This window comes from Eumetopias jubatus, unplaced genomic scaffold, assembly GCF_037043125.1.
Source record: "Eumetopias jubatus isolate StellerSeaLion01/CBP00866 unplaced genomic scaffold, mEumJub1_p1.0 scaffold_9, whole genome shotgun sequence".
Lineage (NCBI taxonomy): Eukaryota > Metazoa > Chordata > Mammalia > Carnivora > Otariidae > Eumetopias > Eumetopias jubatus.
In genome coordinates, this window is record NW_028274815.1 from 123366233 (window position 1) to 123391565 (window position 25333).

Consider the following 25333-nt stretch of genomic DNA (forward strand, 5'->3'; position numbering starts at 1 on the left):
GATTTTTTTTTTCTGGATAAATTTTTACATTTTAAGATGTCAAATACTTTTTTTTTTTTGGAGAGAGAGAGTACATGCAAGGCATTTAGCAGGGGTTTGGGGGGTGAGGGAATAGAGAATCTTAAACAGGGGCTTGATCCCACAACCCTGAGACCATGACCTGAGCAGAAATCAGGAGTCAGATGCTTAACTGACTGAGCCACCCAGGCGCCCCACAAATATATCTTTTTAATGGAACTTTGCAGGGGTGTATTAGTAAATGTTTCACAACCAACTTTCCAGGAAAAACAAAACACCAACATGTTTGCCAGTATCCACAGTGTAAAGTCGCCAATATGACAATTTTGAGCAATGAATATGGTATCACGTAACTAAGAGGTGGGAAGAGAGGCTAATGAGCAGCTCCAGCAAGCCAGAATGAGTTGGTTCTGAGTATAGATAGCTACCTTCCACCTATCCTCCCCTTCTTAAACAGTGCATATAAACAGGGCCCTGAGATACTGGGAAGAGGCATGGACTTTGATATCAGATAGTCATTCACTCACCAAACAGTTAATGAGCACCTACTATGTGCTTGGCAGATAATAAACGTGTGTGTGTGTATATATGTACATATGTACACACACATGCACACACAGTATTTCAGATGATGATGAATGCCATAGAAAACATAAAGCACAGACAGTGTTGGGGAGGTTTGGTAGGTTATAGGATTATCTAATAGAGATGGTCAGGGGAAAGAAATCATGGACAAGATTTCAGGATCTATTAACTGGCTCTGCCACTTGTTGCTTGGAAGCCTGGGACGGGTTCCTTGAACTCTCTGAGCCTCAGAGTTCTCTTCCCCAAAACCATAGAAAAGCACCAACATTGCAGGATTTGGTGACTCACTGCAAGAATGAAGGACATCAGCACAATGCCTCGGTCACCACAAGCATTCAAAAACCACAACTGCAGTTCTCCTTACCTTTTATAATATCTCAAGGTCATCTTTGTAAACCTTAAAAATGTACTGGGCTCTAGTTAAACGATGCTTTCAGGACCTGCTAAGCTGTGTAAAGCTTTTTATCCTTCCACCAAATGACTGTGGACTGTTGCCTTGTTATTTACTGCCTTTTATACTTTTCTTCTCACTTGCCTCTTTTCTAGATTTCGTGTGCTGTGTCTTGTTACTATATACACACCTGTCCCTAGCAACATGCAGCCTCCTTCTAGCTTCCTATCAGCTGAGGAACCAGATACTGAGACTTCTAGAAATGCACACAAAATACAGGCACGCACTCCTGAGACACTTCAGTCTTCCCTACAATGCAAGTCCATTTACCGTATTAAGTAACATATGTATTATACATCACTAATCATATTACATATCAATTGTATTACTATATTCTGCACATATTATTAATTATAATCAATTATATTTTATATATTTACTATAAATTATATGGGAGCTTAAAATTCCTTATTGTAAAATAGGAAAAATAATACTGTTTGCTTTCTTATATTTGGTGTTAAGATGAAGGAATTTACATTGCTAGTGAAAATGTAAAATGAGAGTGCCTGGGTGGCTCAGTCGGTTAAGCGTCTGCCTTTGGCTCAGGTCATTATCCCAGGGTCCTGGGATCAAGCCCTGCATCGGGCTCCCTGCTCAGTGGGGAGCCTGCTTCTCCCTCTCCTCTCTGCTCGTGCTCTTGCTCTCTCTCTCTCTCAAATAAATAAAATCTTTAAAAAAAAAAAAGGAAAATGTAAAATGAGTGTCGACATCTAAGAAAACTGCATGTTTGTTTCTCTTTTGACCCCAGCAATCCCACTTGTAGGAATTTACACTGAAAATACAACTGCACAAATACCAAGCCACGTAAGCATGAGGCTATTCGGTACAGGATTATTTGTCATAGCAAGTAATGAGCACAACCTCAGGATCCACAGCACCCTGTGTGAATAAACCATGGCATATCCACATAATATGTCTCATGCAGCTATCGGAAAGAATGATACAAATCTGTACACACCGATATGGAGTGATTTCCAAAGTATATTATGTGAACAAAGACATGTGATGTGGAGTATATCTTTTGTGCTGCCTTTTATATAAAAACAAGAAAAAGAGAAATGACTTTTACCTTTTTTGTAAAATGAACTAGAGGAAAAATAGTATCTGAAATGAATAAAAATGGTGACCTTCCGGGTGTGGACAGGGACAGTATGAGAGACAGAGCTGGTGGTACTACCTCTGAGCGTACTTTTTTTTTTATGTAGTTTTGACTTTTGAACCATGCAACTGTTTTGATTTTAAAAACAAGAAAATTAAATCAAAAGGATGGGGAGGGGGAAGGCAAACCTTAAAACAAACAAACAAACCTAACTGGGCATCAAGTCAATAATAAAACCGCACAGATAAAATACTAAGCCTTTGAACATGGTGTTTTGGCTGCTTCCAGAGGGAGAAAGTAAAAAGAAAATCTTTAACTTAACATACTAGCTTTCCTGTTTTTTGCGGGGATTGGTATTGTAATTCTGAAACTATTTTATATGCATTGTGGGATGGAGCAAATGAAGAAATGTGTGGATGCTGAGAACCAGGGTTCTCACAGTGGGAGGAAGGAGATCTATGTACAGAATGAGGGTAAGAGGTGATTTGAATCAGTACAACCTTATGATTTAAAACAGATAAATTACATCCCTCCATTCTACCTACTTGAGTCTAGAGGCAGTAACACCCCACTGGATCAAGCTAAGATGTATATCTTAATGCCAAAATCCCACTCCCCACTGAAAGCAACCAGGAATCCTTAGATAAGTGGTTGACTTCAGGTCTGGGTCAGAGATATTACAAGGGTCGTCTAGAATATTTTGTTATGGCAGAAGCAAGGAAGACTAATGATAACATGTCAAAAGAACCTAGGAGCCAACCCACTAGCCACAGATGAGAGAATGCGAGCACTGAAGAGAATTATAAATAGTACTGGATTTTAATACAAGGAGCCAAAAACAAATGATCTATGAGTCAACAGGAATACTAAAAATGTTGGGAAGGGGCTGGGGAGAGAAAACCCTTCTATAAAGAAGAATGCTCAGTAGTACATGTAGAGGGAAGGATAGATTTGAAATTCACCCTTTTAGGTGTCTGGGTGGCTCAGTAGGTGAAGCATCTGCCTTCGGCTCAGGTCATGATCTCAGGGTCCTGGGATTAAGCCCTGCACTGGGCTCCTTGCTCAGCGGGGAGCCTGCGTCTCCCTCTCCTCCCCACTCTCGCTCTCTGTCACTATCTCTGTCTGTCTCTCTCTCAAATAACTAAAATCTTTAAAAAATAACAAAATAAAATTCACCCTTTTATAAATACCAGTGTAGTAACCGATTCAGGTGAGGATTTTCATGGAAGCTAAAAGCACTGGGTGAGAAGTTCGTGGGGGAATCAGGAACTCACCAGGCCTCAAAGCACCACTGCACCGACAAGCTGATCTCCAAAGGGAAAAGGACTGTATTTACAGCAGAGGGACTTAAATCTAAGTGACCAAAGGCAGTATGTCAGGGGCTCTCTGACATTATGTAACTCTAGATATGCCACAGTGAAAAACACACATCACCAACCCATGTGGTATTTTTGCCAAAAATGTCTTGTTTTCTGGTTTTGTCACCTAACAATCACGCTTAACATGATTGGAAATGTGAACGTGGATTGTCTACCTGATTATTTTTCAAGTAATACTAAGTTTCTTAGATGTTCTATAGTATCATGGCTGTGCAGGAGAACGTCCTTACCCTTAAGTAACATACACCCTCAAAGAGTTGACAGATCAGATGTTGGGATTTCTGCAATTTACTTTTAAAGACTTAAAAATATTACATGTATTTTTATATGTGATATCTCCATTTCAGACATACCATACATATATGAGTAAGAAAATCGAGCATGGTGTTCACCAACAGTGAATCTAGGCCAAGGGTTCACATGTCTTCTTTGCACTACTCTCAAATTTTTCTACAGCTTGGAAACATTTCACAAGAAAATCCTGGGTACCTAATGCGCCTAGTAGTGCCTAGCACGGGGTCGGCGCTCGGTAAACCAAAGTGGCAGCCAAAGTGAGACCATCATCAACACTGTTTTATGGCTCGAGGTCTCATATGGTTCCATTTCATAATTGTGACTGTGGTCTGGGGAAAGGCAGAGAAGGAAGCACTAAATAAGTAAGCCACAGTTTTCTCTGAGTCATCTGTGACAAAAAGGAAAAATAAAGAACCCACTTAGTCTCTTAGCTGCTTCCCAACTGATGCAATGGGGCTCAGGGGCCATGAGCTTCTTTCGCCAGTGGTGGATTACTCTGTAAGCCCTCAAAAGCACTGGGACACTGAAATTACCAATTCTACAAATTTCCCCGAAGACAATTTTGGAGCAGAGACAAAAGCAGCATGAATCCAGGCAGCTCAATCTGAGAGGCTGCTCCATGGTTCCCTGAGGGGGGTTTTAGATCATCCACTGGAGCCATGATCCCTCCTCAGCCTGTCCTTAGGTGAATGAGTTCCCCTCAAACAGAAATGGTGCCTCTTCCCTCCTTGGGAGGAACGGAACCTGATCCCAGCACAGAGAGGGGTCTGTGCTCCTGGGCAGTCTCCCCTCAGCACAGCTGGGAGACTGAGGACTGCTGTCTTGGAGGTTGGTGTTTTTAATATGATAACGTCCACACGTCTCTGCAAAGTAGGAATTGATGTTTTATTAATGGTTTTTAATTAAAGTTTAATTTCAAAGCATAGCTGTTCTGGAGTTATTCTGATAAAGGCTTTGTGATTTCCCCCTCTCCCCCAGTGACAGGAAGGAGAAAGGGAGAGGTTGAGGCATGGCTTAAAGATGGGACTTGGGATTTGTTGTTGCACATGTAGGTAATCCTCATAAAGCAGCCCAGGGTACACAGAGCATCCTGGAGGAAACACTCAGAGCTGCTCCTGGACCAAATCCTAGCATTCACGTGGACTCCTGAGTTTTCACGCTGAGTTTCAACAGTGGCGGCACCCCCCTGTCTAATAACCCCTTGCCACTGAGCCAGCCTTCCTGCCCTGCCTCTGCGTCTCAGATCGGGCACTGACCACATCACTACGCCTTGAGAGTCTAGGTTATATTTTCTCCAACCCGTTGGAGTGCACGTCTAGAACTCTGGAGAGGTGTCCTAGGGCAGGCTGCCGGTTTCTGCATTGCTTGTGCTATAGGGTCCTTTGTCAAGACATTTTTTCTTCTGTGATTTAATCCAAATGTGGCAGCCACATTCACTGAAAATCTACAGTCTGCTGGACATCATTCCAATTTTTTTTAAGATTTTATTTTTAAGTAATTTCTATGCCTAACGTGGGGCTCGAACTCACAACCCTGAGATCAAGAGTCACATGCTCTATCGACTGAGCCAGCCAGGTGCCAGCATTCCAAATTCTTCATATACCATTCCTTTTAGTGAGCATAACAACCTATCAGATGGCCACTATTTGTATCTGCATGTGAGAGGCAAGGAAACGGAGGCATGGAGCAGGTAAGTAGCTTGTCGGAGGTGTGCAGCTCCAGAGCTCGCCTTCTGTAGCAGCACATCCTTGTACCTGCTGGAGGAGGTGTTGTGCATCTCTGAAAACGGCAGAGCCATCCAGGGAAAGGGCCGGCTGCAGGTGAAGCCCGGATCGGATGCCCACCCCTCTGTTGGAGGTCGGATGAGAATGGGTTCACAGGGAGCAAGGCACTCGGGTTGCCTGATGAGGCTGATCCAGAGGAGAACTGTGCCGCCAGAGGACAAAAGTTCACTGCAAGGCAGGAAGGTGGGGGGCCAAGGTGACAGAGGCTGGGTTTCCACTGCAGTTACTATCTAGAAAAGCAGAGTCTGCAGGGACGATGTCCTGCAGAGTCACTACGATGATGAATTTAAAGGGTGGTCACGAAGGGTCCACCACGTAGGTGGGTTGTGTAAAAGTTCCAGCTGTAAGATGGGATTTGGGGAAAGGCGAATTGGGGGACAGGATGAGCAGAGGGTGGCGCATTTTCCCCTTTCTCCTTAGGGGACTTTGCAGCTGAGGATGTGGGTCTGGACCCCAGCGGGGGCCGTCACTCCAGGTCCGTGAACTTGCTTCTGTGAAACAAGAGTGCTAGGTGGGATGGCCACGGAAGAGGCTCTGCCTTGAGGTTGTAAGGCCCACCCAGGTCAAGTGGAGATAGGGTCCTCACATGGCTGACAATGACAGTGCTCTGCCCATTCCTTCCCAACCCTTTATACCATCATTGTGCCCCTCCACCTTTTGTCTGCATGCGCAGACAGCCAACACTTCCCGAGAATTTCCTCCCCCAATCCTCCCTCTGCATCCCAGCCCTAACCATGCCGGCAGCTCCCTTCCCTGATCGGGGGCAAGACTGATGCATGACCTGCCCTGCAGAGTTCTCCTGCAGAGCAGGTCGCAGCCCCCTTTGCTGGACATGGCCTGAAGTTGCACCTTGGCTTCCTGCCCTTCCTTGTCCTGCCCCCACCTCCCTTCCCAGCCTCCCTGGGGAAAACTTCCTTCATCCATCACGTACACCCAAATCTCTACCTCACAGTCTGATTCCAAAGAAATAACTAAAGATGCCCCCATGAAGCCAGTGACAGCATGGCTGAAAGGAAAACTGAAATACAGCCATCAAAAAGTGTTTTCTAGGTAAGTCCTAGAACCAGCAAGTTCTGTCCTCCCATAAATGATAACTGCTTTCCAAGGAGTTCCTTGGAAAATGCAGCGGGAGCCTGGGAGGGAACACCCAAGTTGGCTTGGAGCAGTCAGGGAAAGCTTCCTGGAAGAAGCAGCATGTGAGCTAAGACTTGAAGATGAATGGAGCTTGTCTCACAGACATGAAGGGAGAGGCCACAGCAGTAGGAGAAACAGCTCAGGCAAGGACAGAGGGTGGGAAACATGATGTGTTCTAGGAGCTACACGTGGCTCTGGAGTGTCGGAGTCTCCATGGTAAGAGCCATGCTGGGAGGTAAACTGCATGAAACCCACTCGTCAGAACCTTGTGGGGGTGGGGTGTGGGGTGGGAGAGGGGGAGAGGAAATGGAGGATTCCAGGCTCATTTCAGATCTTTATTTTGATCTACTGGATGCAGTTCACTGACATGAGGAACACAGAACGAGCAATCAGTATGGAAGGGGAGACTGGTTCATTTTTGGATACTTTGAGCTGCCTGTCGGACATCCGGGTGAACACTCGGTTCTGGGTGCATCCAATGCCTGTGCTACTTAATTTACTTTGTTTTTTTTGTTTTTTTTTTTTAATTTTAACTCCTGCAGAATCCGGAGTGGTCTGACTCCCAGATTCAATGTGCTTAAACGACACAATACACAATGCCTGTCTGGGAGGCCCTGGTATGGTTAAACACTGGACACAGGAGGGGCTATAAAGTGAGAAGAGGGATGGGGGGTGTGGAAGGGGCAAATCTGAGGGCGTGTCTGCGTCTACGGGTACAGCAGCCCCTGGAGTTTTGCAGTGCCCTCCATTAAAGACCCTGGCAAAGAGGCGGCTACAGAGGAGGAAATTAAAGATGCAGGGAGAAAGAAAACCGCATCACTGACGGGTGTGGCCCCGGGACAGGTTCAGCATGGCCTGACCCCGAGGAAGCACCCCCTGCCCCCACTCACCGTCCTCCTCTGTTTGCACCACCAGCTCCTCGCTCTCCATCCGGCCCTCGGGGTTAGACAGCAGCAGCCGCAGCCGGATGGTCATGAAGGGGCGCAGGCCCCGCAGGGTGTAGTGGGAAGAGGTCTGAATGACCTCTTCGGCCTCGTACTGCTGCTGGTTGAACACGTACTGGTAATGCACGGTGAGATTGTAGCTGTGACAGCGGGTCACCGCGTAGCCGAACGGTTCCCACTGCAGGGTCAGCTGCCGAGCGCGGATGTCCACAATCTCCACATTCTGCGGGCCGTGCACGGGGTCTGCAAGACACACACGCAAGACACGGGGGCTTTGAGGACTTTCCGGAAGCGGGGGGGGGGGGGTGTTCTGCTAAAACAGGGGGGTCCAGCCCTCCAAACTTAGCTCAGCCACAGCCTTCATGACTATTGCCACAGAGAATACAATTTAATTCACATTTTTCTGTAAATCAAACTCTTTTCTTCTTACTTAAATGCATGCATCTAAAAGAAAACCTAACTATATAAAGGGAAAACCCGAATCACTTGCCATACGTAAATGTTAACTATTAAAAAAACGCAAAATTGTTAAATTCTTAAAGGTTCATCAGGGTACCCCGGGAAACCACCCTGAGTACCACCAACACACACACACACAACACTCCGGGGATATACGAATTGAGATGGTTGCTGGAGTTCTGACCTGCCTGACATTTAATCCAGCCACATCCTCTCCCCTTGGGAAATCAGCCCCCTCACTCTCGTTAACGGCACGGAGGTGCACAGGCTGCAACTCCAGCCACAGGCTCAGGACGCAGTGCTCGGTCTGTCCACACGGTCACAGGCGCCACTGACTACACCTTGCAATTTCCCCTCCTTCCACTGACAACACAGCTCAGTCAGTTAAGCATCTGACTCTTGATTTCAGCTCAGTTCATGATCTCAGGGCTGTGAGATTGAGCCCTGCGTTGGGCTCCGTGCTCAGAGTGGAGCGAGCTTGTGATTCCCTCTCCCCCCCCGCCCCCGCCCATGCCCCTGATCATATACTCTCTTTCTCTAAATCAATCAATCTTTAAAAGCAGATATGGTCATGCTTTCACACTCTACTGCTGTGCCAACCTTTCCCACGTGGTCCCAGACCCCCATATATAACACTGGCTGTCTTATTTTACTACCAATCTTCTGTTTATACTTCATATAAAATAGATGCTTTTGTACAAAACAGATTATAACAAACCAAACACACACACACAAAAAATCCCCGCATGTGAAGTCATTCTGTAAAGCTTAGGCATTTCTTTTTTTTTTTTAAGATTTTTATTTATTTATTTAACAGAGATAGAGAGAGAGCACAAGTAGGCAGAGCGGCAGAGAGAGGGAGAGGGAGAAGCAGGCTCTCCCCCGATGCGGGGCTTGATCCCAGGACCCTGGGATCATGACCTGAGCCGAAGGCAGCCGCCTAACCGAATGAGCCACTCAGGTGCCCCGCTTAGGCATTTCTTATAATAGAAGCATAACTTCTTTTGTGATCAGCATCCCCATAAGTTCTTGTGTTGACTATTTTAGCTGGAAGTACTTAAGCACAGGCTAAAGATTAAATCAGTATTTTCCCTCTATACTACCTATTGGACTTGACCAAGTTCTGTCATTTCTTTGGGTTCATCTTTTATTTCACCTATAAAACAGGGATAACAGTAATACTAACCTCACCAGTGGGGGGTTAAATGAAATGCTGTTTGCAGAGCAGTTAGAATTGTACCTTGAACTTAGTAAGCACTCAAATATATGGTGGTTTTTCTTTTGCAGCAATAGGAATAGCGATACAAATAAGGTTTCGTATGCTGTCTCTACTCTGAAAGTCTTCTAAGTGGCAGTGCTGCGAAGCATCCTTATGCAAAATGACGGATCCTATCACCCTAAGAGCATTTGGGGGTATTTGAATTTAGGGGTATTCGCATTCTGTCGCCTAAGAGCATTTAGGGGTAAGGCCGCCCCTGTGCCAATGTAGCAGCAGGAAAGAGGGAGGGACTTGATGCGAACAGAGTTCCCTGACCTGCCCCTATAGGGAAAAACATCCTGTGAACTGTGTCAGAGCCTTACCAAGGAACACACTTCCAAGCAGTCTTCTTTTGAGCAGGATGCCCAGAAATGTCAGGGAGCCTGGCCAAACCAGCCCAGACCTGCTCCCGTGCTGTTGGAGACAGCGAGCAGCCTGGCTCTGGATCGACTGAGGAGTTCACGGTCACTGTACAGCCCAGTTATTCATGTTCACAGGTCCTTTGTGTAAAAGAGAGCCAGCGTTCCAAAAGCAAATGGGTGACTTTGAAAATGTGACATTGAACAAGCTGTTGCTGAGGGTGCATTGTGCTGAGCCCACACAGAATAAGGTGAAAAGTGTGGTCCCTGTAGTGGGGGCGGGGGGAGGTTAGGATGTGGTGTGGCCGTTTGGTCCTGACGGCATGAGGACAAATGTACAAGTCCAGGGAGAGCGAGAAGCCGCTTGCCTGGGAAGTCTGCGCCTCTCCACTGGCCTCGCCCAGCTGGAGCCTTTCAGCAGGTCCAGACACCAGAACTCTCCCAGCCCTGCTCAGGACCTCACGACACGCCTCCTCCGGGGGTGCCTTCAAAACGGACGCCACACCCCAAGAAGATCATCACTCCTCAGGCTCTCTCACCTCATCTCCTTAGAGAGTGAGAATGGCAACATGTAAGACCCTTTTAAATCCAAGAGTTGTCCATCGTGTTAAACATCTTAAGAAGTGCCAAGCCCATGTTAAATATTTTCTGGGGGATTTCCAATGTGCCCTTAAAGCACAAATGAAACAATAAAAACAAAACACTGTTGATAGCCAGCTGCACGGTGTTGGGTTCTATCACTGCATCATCTTGTGACCCTGTGAGGGAGGGACTGACTGCCAGCCCCACTTTACAGATGAATAAACTGAGGCCAGAGAGGGCCAGGAACTTGTGTAGAGTAGCAAGACCAGCAAGTGGCAAAGTGGAGTTTTTGAACTTCTATCTACCTGATTACATGCCTAGTGTGCAAAGTCAGAACCCATGCCTGACCAGAGGGGTCTGGAGAGAGTCCGGGCAGGTGCTGCGCATGCCCTAGAGGGAAGCGGAGCCGGCCTCTCCCACCCCCTCTCCTGCGCTCTGCCTGCCACCCTGCCCCACCCTGCTGGAGCTGGGCCATACCCTCTCCTGCTTTCACTCCTGTTCACTTTGTCTCCTCTCTGAAGATGTCCTTGCTGAGTCCCTGGGGAGAGCTCAGTGGCTCTTTCTTTCTCCTCTTGTTCACTGTTTCTTTATGTATTCGTTTTCTGCAGTCGGCAGCTTTTCAAAAGTTGGCCTTGGCCGCTAGAATGTAAGCCCTGTGTGTCAGAGCAGGTGCGCTGTCTGCTCGTCCCAGGAGCCCGCATGCAGCCCAGAGACACGCACAGGAGGGCCCCAGGGAGTATCAAGCCAATGGAAAGATGGCCTGTTTTGTAGACCTCACCACCATCTGTGAGGAAAGCATCACTAGTCTCGTCAGAGAGGAAGGCAGAGCTCTGTGGGCGGTGCCACATTGTGAGTGCGCGGCTGAGATCTAAGTCCCCCAGGGTCCAGTGCCCCCATGTTTGCGCTGCGCCATGATAGCACGGGGCACGGAGTCGGCACGAACCTGTGGCCATCTGCGGAGGATGCTGGGAGGAGGCCGAGAACTGAGGCAGAAATGCTTGCCCCTCAGGAGCCAGTGGTCCGCTGGAGAGGGTGATGCGGGACTCCACCACACTTAGTGCTCAGCTGACCACTGGCCTGTCTTCCCACTGCTGGTCTCAGCTTCTCCAGAATTCCCCCCACAGCTCACCTGCGCAGCTGTGCACTCAAAACACCTTCCTGCTCTTCTTAAAGGAGGTAGCAGGCAGAGGCACCTTTTCCAAGAGGAGAAGGGATGGTGCAAGCCCGCCACGGAGCAGAGACTCCCTCCCAGAGTGGGAGGGTCAGGGCACTGGGAATGTTACTTGCTTCCTCTGAAGCCCATGCCTCTGTCCTCAGGCCACAGGGAGCAGTGGAGCCTGGTGGAGTGCAGCCTGAAGCCAGACTCTGGCACTCACTAGCTGTGCGACCTTGGGCAAGGGCACTTCATCTCTGAGCCTCCATTTCCTCTTCTATAAAGTGGAAATTATTGCACTAATCTCAGAGGGCTGTTAATGAGTATAAAATGAGCTGTAAAGGGAGAGAGAAAATTGCCTCTGTCTAACAGTGGGCATTCCTCTTAGAGAAAATGGCCTTTCTTGGAGAAATGCCTTAAGAAGTTTATTTGGAGCATAAGCTGCATCCCCAGGGCCCTGGGATCAGTTGTGCTCAGCCTTCAGAGGAAGAGAAAAAGGAATCCACTTGTCGGCTGGGACTGAACAGGAGAAGATGAGGGCGAACAAGGTGGCAGAATGTTGCCGGGAGCCCAGTGTGCCTGTTCTCTGTGTGACCCCGAGATCTTCAACAGGGTCCTCAAAATAACACAAAAGGGTTTGGACCTCCTGGGGATTCTAGAAAGGACTGAGATCTGCATGCCTCCCTTGGGCCACTGAAATACCACCTGAGAACACAGGGACCAGAGGCCGAAGGTACTTGGGAAATACGGCCACGTGTTACTGATAACCTTGAGGCATGACCCTGGGGGTTTCCCAGAGTACAAAAATTAAGAAGATCAAGGAAGGCTCAGTTCCTATGCAAAAGGCAAGACTTCGGGTAGAGCTGTGGGTTAGACAGGTGTGGATGAAAGTGTTTGAAAGTTTGAGAACTCTCACCCCAGAAAGGGAAAGACAGTGGCTACTGATGACATAGTAACTCTGGGTTAGGCACTTGCATGCTGAACAGAATTCTCTGGCATAGAAAAGCAAGGCCAACGAAGGGACATGACTGACCCAGAGCCACACAGCCAAGTCCTCAGCTCTGGGCTCCCACGGCACTCTGCACAGGTGTCCAGCCCACTCAGCATTTGTCACGCTTTCTAGGAACTGCTTGTTCATTTATCTGTCACTCCTCCCAGGCTGCCAGGGACCACATTCTGTTTGTCCAGCAAGCCCCAACACATGGTGCAGGGTCCTTCGAGGGGCCAGTTCATGTCTATTAAACCGTGATGAACAGATGGTGACCTGTTCTTAGGAACTGAGCTCGGACCCTTGACTCTACAATCCCAGTTTAGTCCCCGCCACGATGTCACAGAGTCTTTATGGTGAACATATTTATTTTTGCATTCAAGCAAAAAGAGTGTCCTGAAATCCACAAAATGAAAACTAGTTTTCAAAATGTGTCATGGAAGCACTCATGCTTTTAGTCTGACCCCTCTCCCCAAACCTCAGCCTCCAAACCCAGCTTCTGCTCTGGTATTTGTCTGTAGCACAGAGAGTCCTGGGTTTACACTGGGGTCGGTGCAAACAAGCTGGAAATTGCCAAGAAAGCCTCGTGTGTGCAGTGGAGATTGGTTTGTTGAATTTACATCCCCCATGTAAATGTGTCCAAGCTTCGAGCCTAGGGTGGTTTCAGCCACCAGAGAAGGCCATGCCCACATGACCCTCTTAAGTAACAGCCTCCAGGCCAATGAGAAGACAAACAGAGGGAAGAGAGTGTGGCTTGTCTGGGAAGCTGGAAAATCTTCCTGTGACGAAAAATCCAAGCAGCTTGGCCTCTGGGTAACCTCTCTCTCTGCCCTTAGACCTGACAACAGGGGCCCTGTCCTGAGCCCTGTGCATTAAGGAGCCCTGGGCTAGCCCTCTTCGGCCTGTGCCCTCCTCCTGCAGCAGGAGTCAGAGGGCCTTTAAAGCACCCATCTGCATCCCGCGCTCCCTATTCTGGACCAGGACCCAGCTACCTGATACCCCCAGAATTCCCTGCCCCAGGGCCCCAAATTTACTTCTGGGGCCTGTGTGAACCTCTTCCCTTGGTCTGCCCTTCCTCAGACTAGATCCCATGAGTGTGCATCCCTAGGCGCAAGGGGTAACCAAAGAATGGTCATTTGGGGGGAGTGAACAGAATTTGGACACGAGGACTGAAGTTCCCACACAGGTTTGCATGAGGCTTTTAGTGGGGGAGGGACAGAGTCAGAGGAAAGAAGAAGCAAGGGGCCGCTGGCTCTAACTGTTCTTGCCCTAGACCCTATTGTGTTCTTGCACAGGTTAGGGACAGGTGTGTGTGTGGGTCTGCGTGTGACGGACTGACTCATGTCTTCAGAGGCCCCCTCATTCCCACAGCTGCCTCTGGAAGGCAGGCTGGTCCTCCTGGCCTCCGAGCACTTCTCCTCTTTTGCATGTTAGATCTTACTAGTGTACCATTTCTTCCTGACGTGCCATTTTCAACCTAATACCTGAGACCAACCTGCAACCTATACCCTCCCACCTCCAAACTTCCTTCCTTGTTTCCCACAGCTCACTCCTCAAATTCTACATTGGGAAAGCCAAGCATCACATCCCGAATCCTCCCATACCTCCCTGCTCTAGCCCATGTTCTTCTAGCTGCTTGGGATGCCAATGGCAAATCCCTAGTCAACAGATTCCAGGCCCAGCACCAAAGCCACCCTTTCCTTGTAACTTTCTCCAAAAGCCTTCCTCGTCCAGGTGCAATGGATGCCTCCATCATGTTTTATTTAGCCCAGCAGCACATCTCCTCCGTACATCTTCTCAAACTGCAGGTTAGTCATTTATAGGCTCCGTTCACGTTCACATGCTCCCATGTGAGTCCTTAGATCTCTTCATTTTCATAACTAGAACACATGGCTGCTTAATAAATAAGCTGAGGAATGAGTAAAATATAGAAAGTAGGTGATGGCTGAAGACCAAACCAGAATTAAGCTCCTCCCTGCTGCAAGGGAAAAGAAGTAAGGGGTGAATCAGGACTCTCCTTATACTCCAATTGTGAGGCATAGTTACGTGGTTAAGTCAGAATTTGAGGCTTTTTTGTTCTCTGTGGGCCCAGCTTCCATTCCTACTGTCAAAGGCAATAGCTGTAGAATCTCCTAATGACCTTAATCAAGGCAGAACATCTTATTAAAAAAAAGAGCAGCAAAGCAGATTTCCAAATCATGAATTTTCTATTTATTCATCTTTGCATGTGGAGTTAGCTGTAACATATGTACTATTCAAAGTTGAACCTACATTGAGATAATTTGGGGCATGGGGCTGAAAATGTGGAGGTGGATAGCTTGTATGTAAAATTAATTTTTTATCCATTTGGAGATGCAATTTGAATTCCTTTCAAATTAAATTGCAATGGAGTCCTAGGCAGCTGGAAACATTATTGCCAGTATAATTTGATAGTGCAAGAGCAGTAATACGTTGACAGATATTTTGATGTGACCATTAATTTGCAATTTCTGCATGGAAATGATACACGAAGGGAAAAAAAGGTAAAAGGAACAAAATTAAAATCCATCTTCCTCCCAGCATTATCCAAACCCACTCTCGTGCTTACTTTCCACCACCTCCTTTAATTTATTGCAGATGCTTGGTGGACAAGAATTTGTTGACTATTACCACAGACATCTTATAGAAGGAGGCAAGGACAGGAATCCAGAGGCTTCTGTGGAGAGTGCTGGTACACTCACATCCAGGGTCACCGGGTCCTACTCATCCTGATGAACGAAGTCCTGCAAGGCTGGGAACATGTTACCTTGTGAGAAGGTGACTCGCTGCTATTTCTTGTAGCAGTGAAATAAAGAAGGTAATTCCTGTATGTGTTCACTGGCTCATTAATTAATGAAAAACTACTCTTGAGCACTGGAGATGCCATGACATAGTACAAACAACACTGGCTCTGTGAACACCTGAACCTAAAGCAAGTCATGTGTCCCATCTGCACCTGTGCTGCATTTTTTTTTTCCTATGCAGAACATGGGTGGTATTCCCTGCCTTTCAGGGCTGTAAGGGGAACTAAGGAGAATCTCCACCAAGCTCATAGGTGGGACTTGACAGAGCTGTGCTCCCTCAAATACAGCTCCCACCTCTGGAAGGGAGGCAGGTAGAGGAGCCATTAAGATAGAATAGGAGTCCTGTAGGTAACTGGCGTGGTTCTCGATCACGTGGGTTGTTGGGTTCATGCTTTTAACCAACTATGGTTAGGAGCCAGCAAGCTTCCATTAATGCGCCTTTGGATACTGCTGTATCTAGTCCTTCTTTTTTTTTTTTTTTAAATTTTATTTTGTTATGTGAGTCACCATACATCACATCATTAGTTTTTTTTACATTTTTTTAAATTTTATTATGTTAATCACCATACATCATTAGTTTTTGATGTAGTGTTCCAAGATTCATTGTTTGTGTATAACACCCAGTGCTCCATTCAATACGTGCCCTCTTTAATACCCATCACCAGGCTAACCCATCCCCCACCCCCTCCCCTCTAAAACCCTCAGTTTGTTTCTCAGAGTCCATAGTCTCTCATGGTTTGTCTCCCCCTCCAAATCCCGCCCCCGTTCATTTTTCCATTTCTACTAGCTTTTTTTTTTAAGCATATAATGTATTATTTGTTTCAGAGGTACAGGTCTGTGATTCAACAGTCTTACACAATTCACAGTGCTCACCACAGCACATACCCTCCCCAATGTCTATCACCCAGCCACCACATTTCTCCCACCCCCCACCACTCCAGCAACTCTCAGTTTGTTTCCTGAGATTAAGAATTCCTCATATCAGTGAGATCATATGATACATGTCTTTCTCTGATTGACTTATTTTGCTTAGCATAATACCCTCTAGTTCCAACCACGTCGTTGCAAATGGCAAGATCTCATTCCTTTTGATGGCTGCATAATATTCCATTGTATATATATATATGCACCACATCTTCTTTATCCATTCATCTGTCGATGGACATCTTGGCTCTTTCCATAATTTGGTTATTGTGGACATTGCTGCTATAAACATCGGGGTGCACGTACCCCTTCGGATCCCTACATTTGTATCTTTGGGGTAAATACTCAGTAGTGCAATTGCAGGATTGTAGGCTAGCTCTATTTTCAACTTTCTGAGGAACCTCCATACTGTTTTCCAGAGTGGTTGCACCAGCTTGCATTCCCACCAATAGTGTAGGAGGGTTCCCCTTTCTCCGCATCCTCACCAACATCTGTCGTTTCCTGACTTGTTCATTTTAGCCATTCTGACTGGTGTGAGGTGGGGTATCTCAATGAGGTTTTGATTTGGATTTCCCTGATGCCGAGTGATGTTGAGCACTTTTTCATGTGTCTCTTGGCCACTTGGATGTCTTCTTTGCAGAAATGTCTGTTCATGTCTTCTGCCATTTCTTGATTGGATTATTTGTTCTTTGGGTGTTGAGTTTGATAAGTTCTTTATAGATTTTGTATACTAGCCCTTTATCTGATATCTCATTTGCAAATATCTTCTCCCATTCTGCTGGTTGTCTTTTGGTTTTGTTGACTGTTTCTTTTGCTGTGCAAAAGCTTTTTATCTTGATGAAGTCCCAGTAGTTCATTTTTGCCCTGGCTTCCCTTGCCTCTGGTGATGTTTCTAGGAAGAAGTTGCTGTGGCTGAGGTGGAAGAGGTTGCTGCCTGTGTTCTCCTCTAGGATTTTGATGGATTCCTGTCTCACATTTAGGTCTCTCATCCATTTTGAGTCTATTTTTGTATGTGGTATAAGGAAATGGTCCAGTTTCATTCTTCTGCATGTGGCTGTCCAATTTCCCCACACCATTTGTTGAAGAGACTGTCTTTTTTTCCATTGGACATTCCTTCCTGCTTTGTCGAAGATTAGTTGTCTAGTCCTTATTTCTACAAACACATCTTGAACCTCTGAGATAGGACAGGCATTAGGGGTGCATGTGAATAAGACAGACACTTTCTTGCCTTCAGGAGACTCATGCTCTAGAAGGAGACGCAGACACAGCAGTGATGAATGGAACGATGAAGCCGGAAGCGCCTTTTTGTAGGGGAAGTGCTGGGCTTCCGGGAAGCACATGGCAGAAAGACAGAGCTGAGCGCTGGAGACTCATCTGAGCCCACTGACTCATGACTCGTGCACAACCCTCACATCATTTTCCAGAAGCCACCAAAGACATCTGAGGTGAGTGAAGGTTAATGATCCTCCCACAACTGCATTATTAGGTTATAATAAAAGCAAGTCTCAGGCCAAATTCTACGACATGGATGACCACTTATTACACAAATGTTTATTAGCAAGCAGACACAGAACAGGTCACACCATCTATTCTGTAAAGTTCAAGGAAGTCCCAGAAATCTGTCCTTGCAGAAGTTGGCAAATGTTTTTCTTTTCTTTTTTGTAAGGGGCTTAGATAGTAAATGTTTTAGGCCTTGTAGGTCAGACAGTCTCTGTTGTGATTGTTCATCTCTGCCAGTGCAGTGGAAAGGCACACAGACTATCCCCACACAAAGGGGTGCGGGTCTTTCAATAAAAGCTTATTTACAAAAACAGGTAGCCAACACCAGAGCTGTCCTTTGCCTACTTCTGTTCCAGGGGCAAAATCAATTACCCTTCCAGTCACATCAGTAAACCAGGAATCCTCCTTATGCAATGGGTGACCAGGGCTGTTTGGGAATCAATCACCCTAAGTTCAAGGCTAGAAGTTTTCTGGGTTCTTCTTCATTATGTATGTCCAGAAAGAGCTTTAAAAATATCTTGGCCAGCCCACCTATTTTGATTACCTTCAATTTCACTAGTTAGAGCCCACTCACACTACTTACTATTATGCTAGTCAACAGGTCCCCAATTTCAACCACAACAACCAATTTCTGACATTTAGCATGCTAATTAACAAAATGAGGGTTAGCGATCAAGATCTGGCAACAGAAACACCTGGGCAATGCAGCACTGTCTCTGGAGTAGGAGCTTCTTGACAGGGATACCAACAGATTTTCAATGAACCGTGTGTTCTTGATTGGAAGGCTGGAAGCGCTGAGGTTAACCTATAACTACAGCTTAACTTAGAACTCATCCATAACATTCTACTGTTAAAATATTTGAGAGTAAATCACCGACAATGTAATGTGGAGTCTGGAAGCCAAGAAGGCTCTCCTGAAAGAGAGGGCCTTGGGCAAATGATGAATAGGATTTAACCAGGTAAAGATGCAAGGTGTGTGGGAATAGGAGAGGGAGGCTAGGGGGTGGGAAGGTTAAACCCCGGGCAGAGGAGATAGCATATTTAAAGTTGAAGAGCCAAGAACAAAGGAGCAAATAGTCATAAAGATTCTGACACAGGAGTAGACAAGCCGTGGGAACAGAAATCCCCCCATCTCCCACTCAAGCACCACCTCCCCACCCAGGGATGAGTTAGGCCAGTCTGGATGTTAAACATTCTAACAGTCCCTCATACCATTCCTAAGAAGTAAGTGAGAATAACAACAAAGGCAGTTGTGACGTTGTGATATGAGTATTCTTTGCCAAAAGTAAAGCACTGGACAAACTCAATCTTTTAATAAACATTTCTGAGCTCCCACCACGTGCCAGGTATTGTATAAGATGTAAGAGTGAACCGAACATCCAAAAATCCTCCCTGCCCTTAAGGGGATTATGTTCTCTTGCAGAGGGGGGATGATATAATACAGGAGATAATCAGAAAATTAGAACGTCAGGTGGTAGAAAGTGCTCTAGAGAAAAATCAAGCAGGGAAGGGAGACCAGGGCTTCGGGAAGGCTTGTGCCTAACATCTGACCTTGATTGCAGGTCCTACTCCCTGCTCCCTGATCTCTTCACTGACACTCAAGTTTTCCTAGACACAGTTTAGCTTGAAATATGTACTGAGCCCCTGTAAGGCGGCAGGCTAGGTGCTGGGACACAGTGTGAACAAAAACAGACCCAGACCCCGCCTCTCCTGAGCGTAAACTCGAGAGGGGAGTCAGACTTAAACAACCATAAAGGGAATCAGACCTGCGGGCTAACAAAACTGCAGGTTGCAGTAAGAGTTTTAAAGGGAAGAGAGAAGCAGCGAGCTGGACGAAGACGGCAAGCCAGGACATTTCCATACGGCAGCCACGGAAGACCATTCTGAGGAGCTGACACTGTGCCTGAAGGTTGTCACTCTTCCCTCCTCTCTCTGTTCCTACCTCTCTTCCAGCTTCCAGTCATTCCCTGGGCCTCAGTTTCTCTGGGAAAACCTGCTCTCAAATGCTCATCTCACCCACAGTTGGATTAGCTGTGCTGCCTCAGGATCCGTGAACTCGGCCAGGATAGAAAACGGGCAGGTGAGGGCTGTCCCAACGGCCCTATGCCCTCAGTCCTATAGCTAAGCAGCTTGGGGTGGGGATGGGGATCCAAGAGGCAGACGCAACCCATGGGGGCCATGGACCTCAGGCCCAGAGTGTGCATGACAGCTGCCACCCAAGCACCCTGGGCCACTTACTGAGCCACTCTCTTGCTCCAAACACTCCCACACTATTTTGTGCAGCTGGGGCTAGGATCTCTGCTCCCCCACCTGGCTCCATGCTCATCCCCACCAATAGGGGACCATAGAGGGACGCTGCAAGGCTGAAGGAGGAAGGAAAGGCTTCCTGTTTCTGGGTGCATCACTCCAACATCGCTCCTTCACCCCGGGCAAGTTCAGTCTGTCTCAGCAGTTAGATCTGGTCTGCGGTTTCCCCAACACTACAAGAGCCAGCCTCAGAGACATCAGCGCCTGCTAACAAGGGCTCTGTCTTCCAGTCTTTTAATTGTTTATGATTCCAGCCCATTCTCTTTGTTCTGCCCAGCGCTGGCAGTGCCTACTTCCCATGGTGGCTACACTGGTGTAATACCTTCACCTTCCCTTTGTAACTTGTCAGTTTCCCAGCCAATTCTTTATATCTAGTTAACCAGAAGGTTTCTAGACTTGCTCAGTTCATGGTGCCCTTGCTGTTGGGGTAATTTTTCACAGAGTTCCTAACCAAGAAACACCTAACAGTTTCATTTATTAGTTAGTCCAAACAACTTAATAAGTATTTATATCCTAACAACATAACAATGGTTTGTGAAAACAGTACACACAAAAGACAAAATACTGTAATGTCACTCTGTAATAGCCACAGTTACTTGCTACTGGGACACATGCATCTGTTGAGCACTGAACAAGCCACTCCTATTTCCTGCCCCAGGTGGACTTTTGTGCAATACTTGCTTTTCATCATACCAGCTACTGGAAGGCCGGCTTTGCAAGGATACAATGGCATCCAAGGAATGTGGCTCAGTCTAAAGCTGAAACTGTGGACCACCTCTACTTAGTAGTTTGTACGGTGTTGGACAGAGGACACTGTGTTTCATGATCTTTTAAGATTAAAATCTAAAATGTCCTCACGTGATACCTCGGCAAGTTCACTATGGTGTCCTGGGCTGCCCCAGTATGGTTTGAGAAACATGGCAGATAATAACTCCTTACAAGCAATTCTCTCTATTAAAATAAGTGGTGTGATTTATCTGCTAACTAGGCCTTGACCAATGCAGGACCCCACTGCCTGAACTTCATGAACATTCTGTGTCTTCATCTTTCCTCTCCCAGAGCTCCCTTCTGCCTGGGGACCTCCTGACGACCCCCTGACGTCCCAACTGGCACTGTATATCCCAGCGGAGGCTCAGACCAGTGCATCTGGTGTTAAACTGGGGAGTAGAGGGTTGGGCCACACCACCTTCCACAGTGATTGCCCGGGTGCTCAGATGCCAAGAAGAATTAAATGGACACGGGCACAAGATGGCAGCCTGAAAATAAAAGCTTTGGAATGTTTAAAAATTACTTTGGTGGCAGAGGAAATCGGGCTGGAAAGAGAGAAGCAATTTCTAAATTACATGGTTTCAGTTTCCAGAGAGGAAAAGAGTTTCGGAGTGGGAGGGAGGAGAAGGTGAGCCCACAAGGTCCTCTGGGCTTCAGCTCAGTTCACACTTAATTCATGGCAAGTCTACCTTGTCTATTTATAAAAAAAAAAAAAAAAAGGCAAAACGAAAAGAACCCCAGGAAACTAAAAGGAAAAGCTGGAGAAAGACTGAAACCTGAAGCATCTCTGATGGTCAAAAGCCCATGAGAGCTGGGCCCAGGTGAGGCATTAAACATTCTGAACACTGCACTTCTCCTTGGTGAACAGTGTGCCTGTGAATGAAATGGGCAGTGGAATTAGGCAACAGTCTTCCCCGTAGCCAATATGGCCATCACTGTGATGCTGGTGAAGGGCTGTGTATAAATCATTTCTAGAATATGTAAAACAAATAAATAAAAGCAGTATCTCCTGATTGGACTGTTAGTCCCTCTCTCCCAGAACTACTACCCTCTCTTTTAGTTGGAGAGTTTGGCTTTTTATATTCAGATCTGGGGCTTTTCAAAAGCCAAGGCTGCTCACAGCTGAGAAACCCCCACCCCAGGATATTCTTGATCTCCCAAGGAATAGCATTAATCTATAGATACTACTCAGGGCTGCAGGGCCTTGAAGAGTCCTGCTGTGTCAGCAGGCCCAGAAATGCCTACCATGCTTTTTTATGATGTCCAAAGCTTTATTCTTTGAAATGTACAAGAGGAGAATTAAATTGAAGGAAAATTTTCAAACAAAAACCACTGTCAGTTGAAGGAGGCTCATTCTCTGTTGGGTCTCATTTGGGACTCACATAGGCATTGAGAAAGGACAGGTGACAAAGCAAACCTGTCTATTCCAGTCACCTTGGGGCCAAGCGCCAAGAAGGGAACCCCAGTAGAAGAGGGAGCACAGAGGAACCGTAGCTGGAAGACTCCTTTACCCCTGCCTGCCTGCCTCACTCACTGGTAAAGCACCCTCACTCACTGTGAGTGTCTCTCACCAGGGGTGATGGCCTAAAATGCACACGTGGGGTTTCCTCACTGGCTCCTGTAACAGCAGTGCCCCCTGGCCACGACACTGTGAGATATAATCCAACCACAGGCTCTTACAGAGCCAAGAAATGATCACCCTTCGTATCAGAACTGTGAAGAGGTAGGTCACTGTCCTTCCCCTTGACTTTCAACTTTGACTCACCCTTCTCCAGGCTGCCCCCTGACACATGGAGCTCTCCCCCATCTCCAGGGTCACCAGTCACAATCCCCTCCCCACTGTGCATCTCCCCTCCATCTGCAAAGAGCTTTGCTCATGTGCCTGATGTTTTCACACTTTCTCTCTCCTGACAACAAAATCTGTTTATGAAATGTATGACCTTGAATAAGTAATTTTACCCTTTCTGAGCCTGGTTTTATAATACGTAAAGTAGAGCTCCTAGGAGTCTATCTCCTAGGAGTCTCCTGAGGTTGAAATAATATTATACGTGCTCATATATTAGTGGGGTATTGCTGTGTAACAAATCACCCCCAAAGCTGCTGGTTTACAACAAGCATTTATCCGTGAGCTCACGCATCTGCCTGTCTGATCTAGGCTGGGCTCAGCCAGGCTTGGCTCCAGGCTGTGTGCTGTGCTCAGCTCTGCTTCATGTGTGTTTATGGGAGGGCCCAGGCTGAAGGGGCAGCAACGGCTCAGGGTATGTTCTTTCCCTGATGGATGCATCAGAGCCAAGCCAACTCATGCAAGAGCTCCTGAGGCCTCCCTCATGTCATATCCACTAATACTATATTGGTCAAAGCAAGTTATGTGGGCAAGCCTGACATCACCCCAGCCACTCCTCCCAAAGTAGGAAAGTGGAGGTGAGCGCAGTGAATATGGCTGAACGATAACTCAATAGCACAGGTCAGTATGAATTTATGTTTTGATTAATAGGACCAGCCAGCACTTCTTACATTGCATAGGCTTGGTCCCCTGATGGGAAGACAGTCTAACTTTGAGTCAGGTCTCAGGGCAGCCAGAAGGGTATGAGGGGTAGGCAGCTGCCTGCTCTCCCTGCTTTCAGACTATTAGGAGCTGTGTCTCTGGGAAAGAAGGGGCAGAAATCTTATAGATAGGCCTGGGAAAAGCACCCCTATCATTGGAAGTTCTTCTTGATCTCAATACGATCCTTCAGATCCACCAACTGCACTGGGTCAGGTAAGTCAATGCTGTCCTCACCTCCCAAATGCTGGCTTAGACCACACCCCTCCACATATCCTGCTCTCCTATGCCCCAAGCCAAAACTCCTATGATAGGCAAAATAATGCCCCTCTCCACAAAGATGTCCATGTCCTAATACCTGGAACCTGTGAATATATTATTTTTGATGGCAAAAGAAACAGTTGTAGATGTGATTAAATTAAGGATCTTGAAATTTAAGTTATGGATTTTCTGAGTGGGCTCCATGAACTCACAAGGGTCTGCATAAGAAGAGAAGCAGGTCAGAGAGGAGGAGAGAGAATGCCATGCTGCTGGCTTTGAAGATGGAGGAAGGGCTCACAAGCCAAGGACTACAGGCAGCCTCTAGAAATTAGAAAAGCAAGGCAGCAGATTCTCCTGTAAAGCCTACAGAAGGAACCCAGACCTGCAGACCTATTTTAGACTTCTGACCTTTAGAAAAATACATTTGTGTTGTTTTAAGCAGTTGATTTTGTGTTGCTTTGTTACAGCAGGGATAAGAAACAAACCCTCAAATATTGTCCTGCTTATTTTTGTATTTTTTAATCCACACCCCTCACTCTCATTGCCCTTCTCCATGGACACACATCCTATGTTCCACATATGTTCCTTCGTTTGAATGAATTCTTATAAAATGCATGTAATGAGATAGCATGCATGTACATTAGTTACATACATCTGAACGTGTTATATCTTCTTTACCCTCTCATTGCTCAGTACGCTGCTTTTGACATCTGCTCAGGTGGCTGTGTCCTTCCTGCCAACCATCCCATGGGCTGCAACCATCCTTCACAACTGATCCATCTATTGCTCACTGATGGGCATGCCGTTTGTCTTCAATTCACCCCTATCAGAGCCTGTGCTATAGGAGACCTCCTCACACATATCCCCTTCTAGATTTGTGTAAATTCCTTTGGGGAATACATTCCTAGGAGCAGGAGGGCTGATTTACAGGGTATGTGTAAACTTAATTCAACAAAGTACTCCCATTGCTTCCAGAACAGCTACAGCAAAATGAGCTGTGTGTAAAGGCTCCTCTAAAAAAATTTGTGCCAAGACGATGGGTACAACGTCTTTTTCCCGTTTCTATTTTAATGTACATTTCTCTAATACTAATGAGCTTGGTGATGTCTTCATATATCCGTTGGCCTTAGTTTTCATCTTTGTAAACTCCCTTTCATATCCTTTGCTCAATTATCTATTCATTTGTAGGACTTCTTTGTATATTCCAGATTTTTTTTTCCTGTTAATTCTGTTCATGGTGATCTGTGATAAACAAAAAGCCTTTATTTTTGATGCATTGAAGTCAACCAAATTTTTAAATGGTATTTCATTATTTTAAAACATTTCTCCCAAATGACAGACCTAACAACCATTCTCAAATTTCTCTCACGTCCCAGGCATACATCAGGTTACGCTTTTCAGTTCCTTGGAAGTTAGGTGTGTCCATGGGGCTGACTTTGCCCAGTGATACGTGAGAAGAGATGATCACTTTCAGGGTAGCTTTAAAGCCCAGGTCAGACTGGTCTGTCTCACTTTTTCCTACCCCAGAAGCATTTACTCTAATGAAGCCTTCTTCAGCCTGGGACCCTTGAAAGCTTGAGGGAAAGAGTCACCCCATGGTCATTCCTATGGAGAGGGAGAGAGGGCGAGAGAGAGAGAGAAAGAGAGAGAGAGAGAGAGAAGGAAGGAGGTGGGGGAGGGAGAGAGGGGCACTCATTTCTGTTACCACACTGGTTTTACAAT

General features: G+C 46.5%; 1 protein-coding gene across 1 annotated transcript in view; it reads right to left on the reverse strand.

Annotated features, from left to right (window-relative positions):
* Positions 1-25333, reverse strand: part of PTPRT (protein tyrosine phosphatase receptor type T) — an 856863-nt gene that overhangs the window by 420346 nt on the left and 411184 nt on the right. Inside the window, exon 8 of the mRNA XM_088026646.1 lies at positions 7635-7931. Within this exon, the coding sequence (XP_087882772.1) occupies positions 7635-7931 (297 nt within the window). The remainder of the gene's footprint in view (positions 1-7634; positions 7932-25333) is intronic.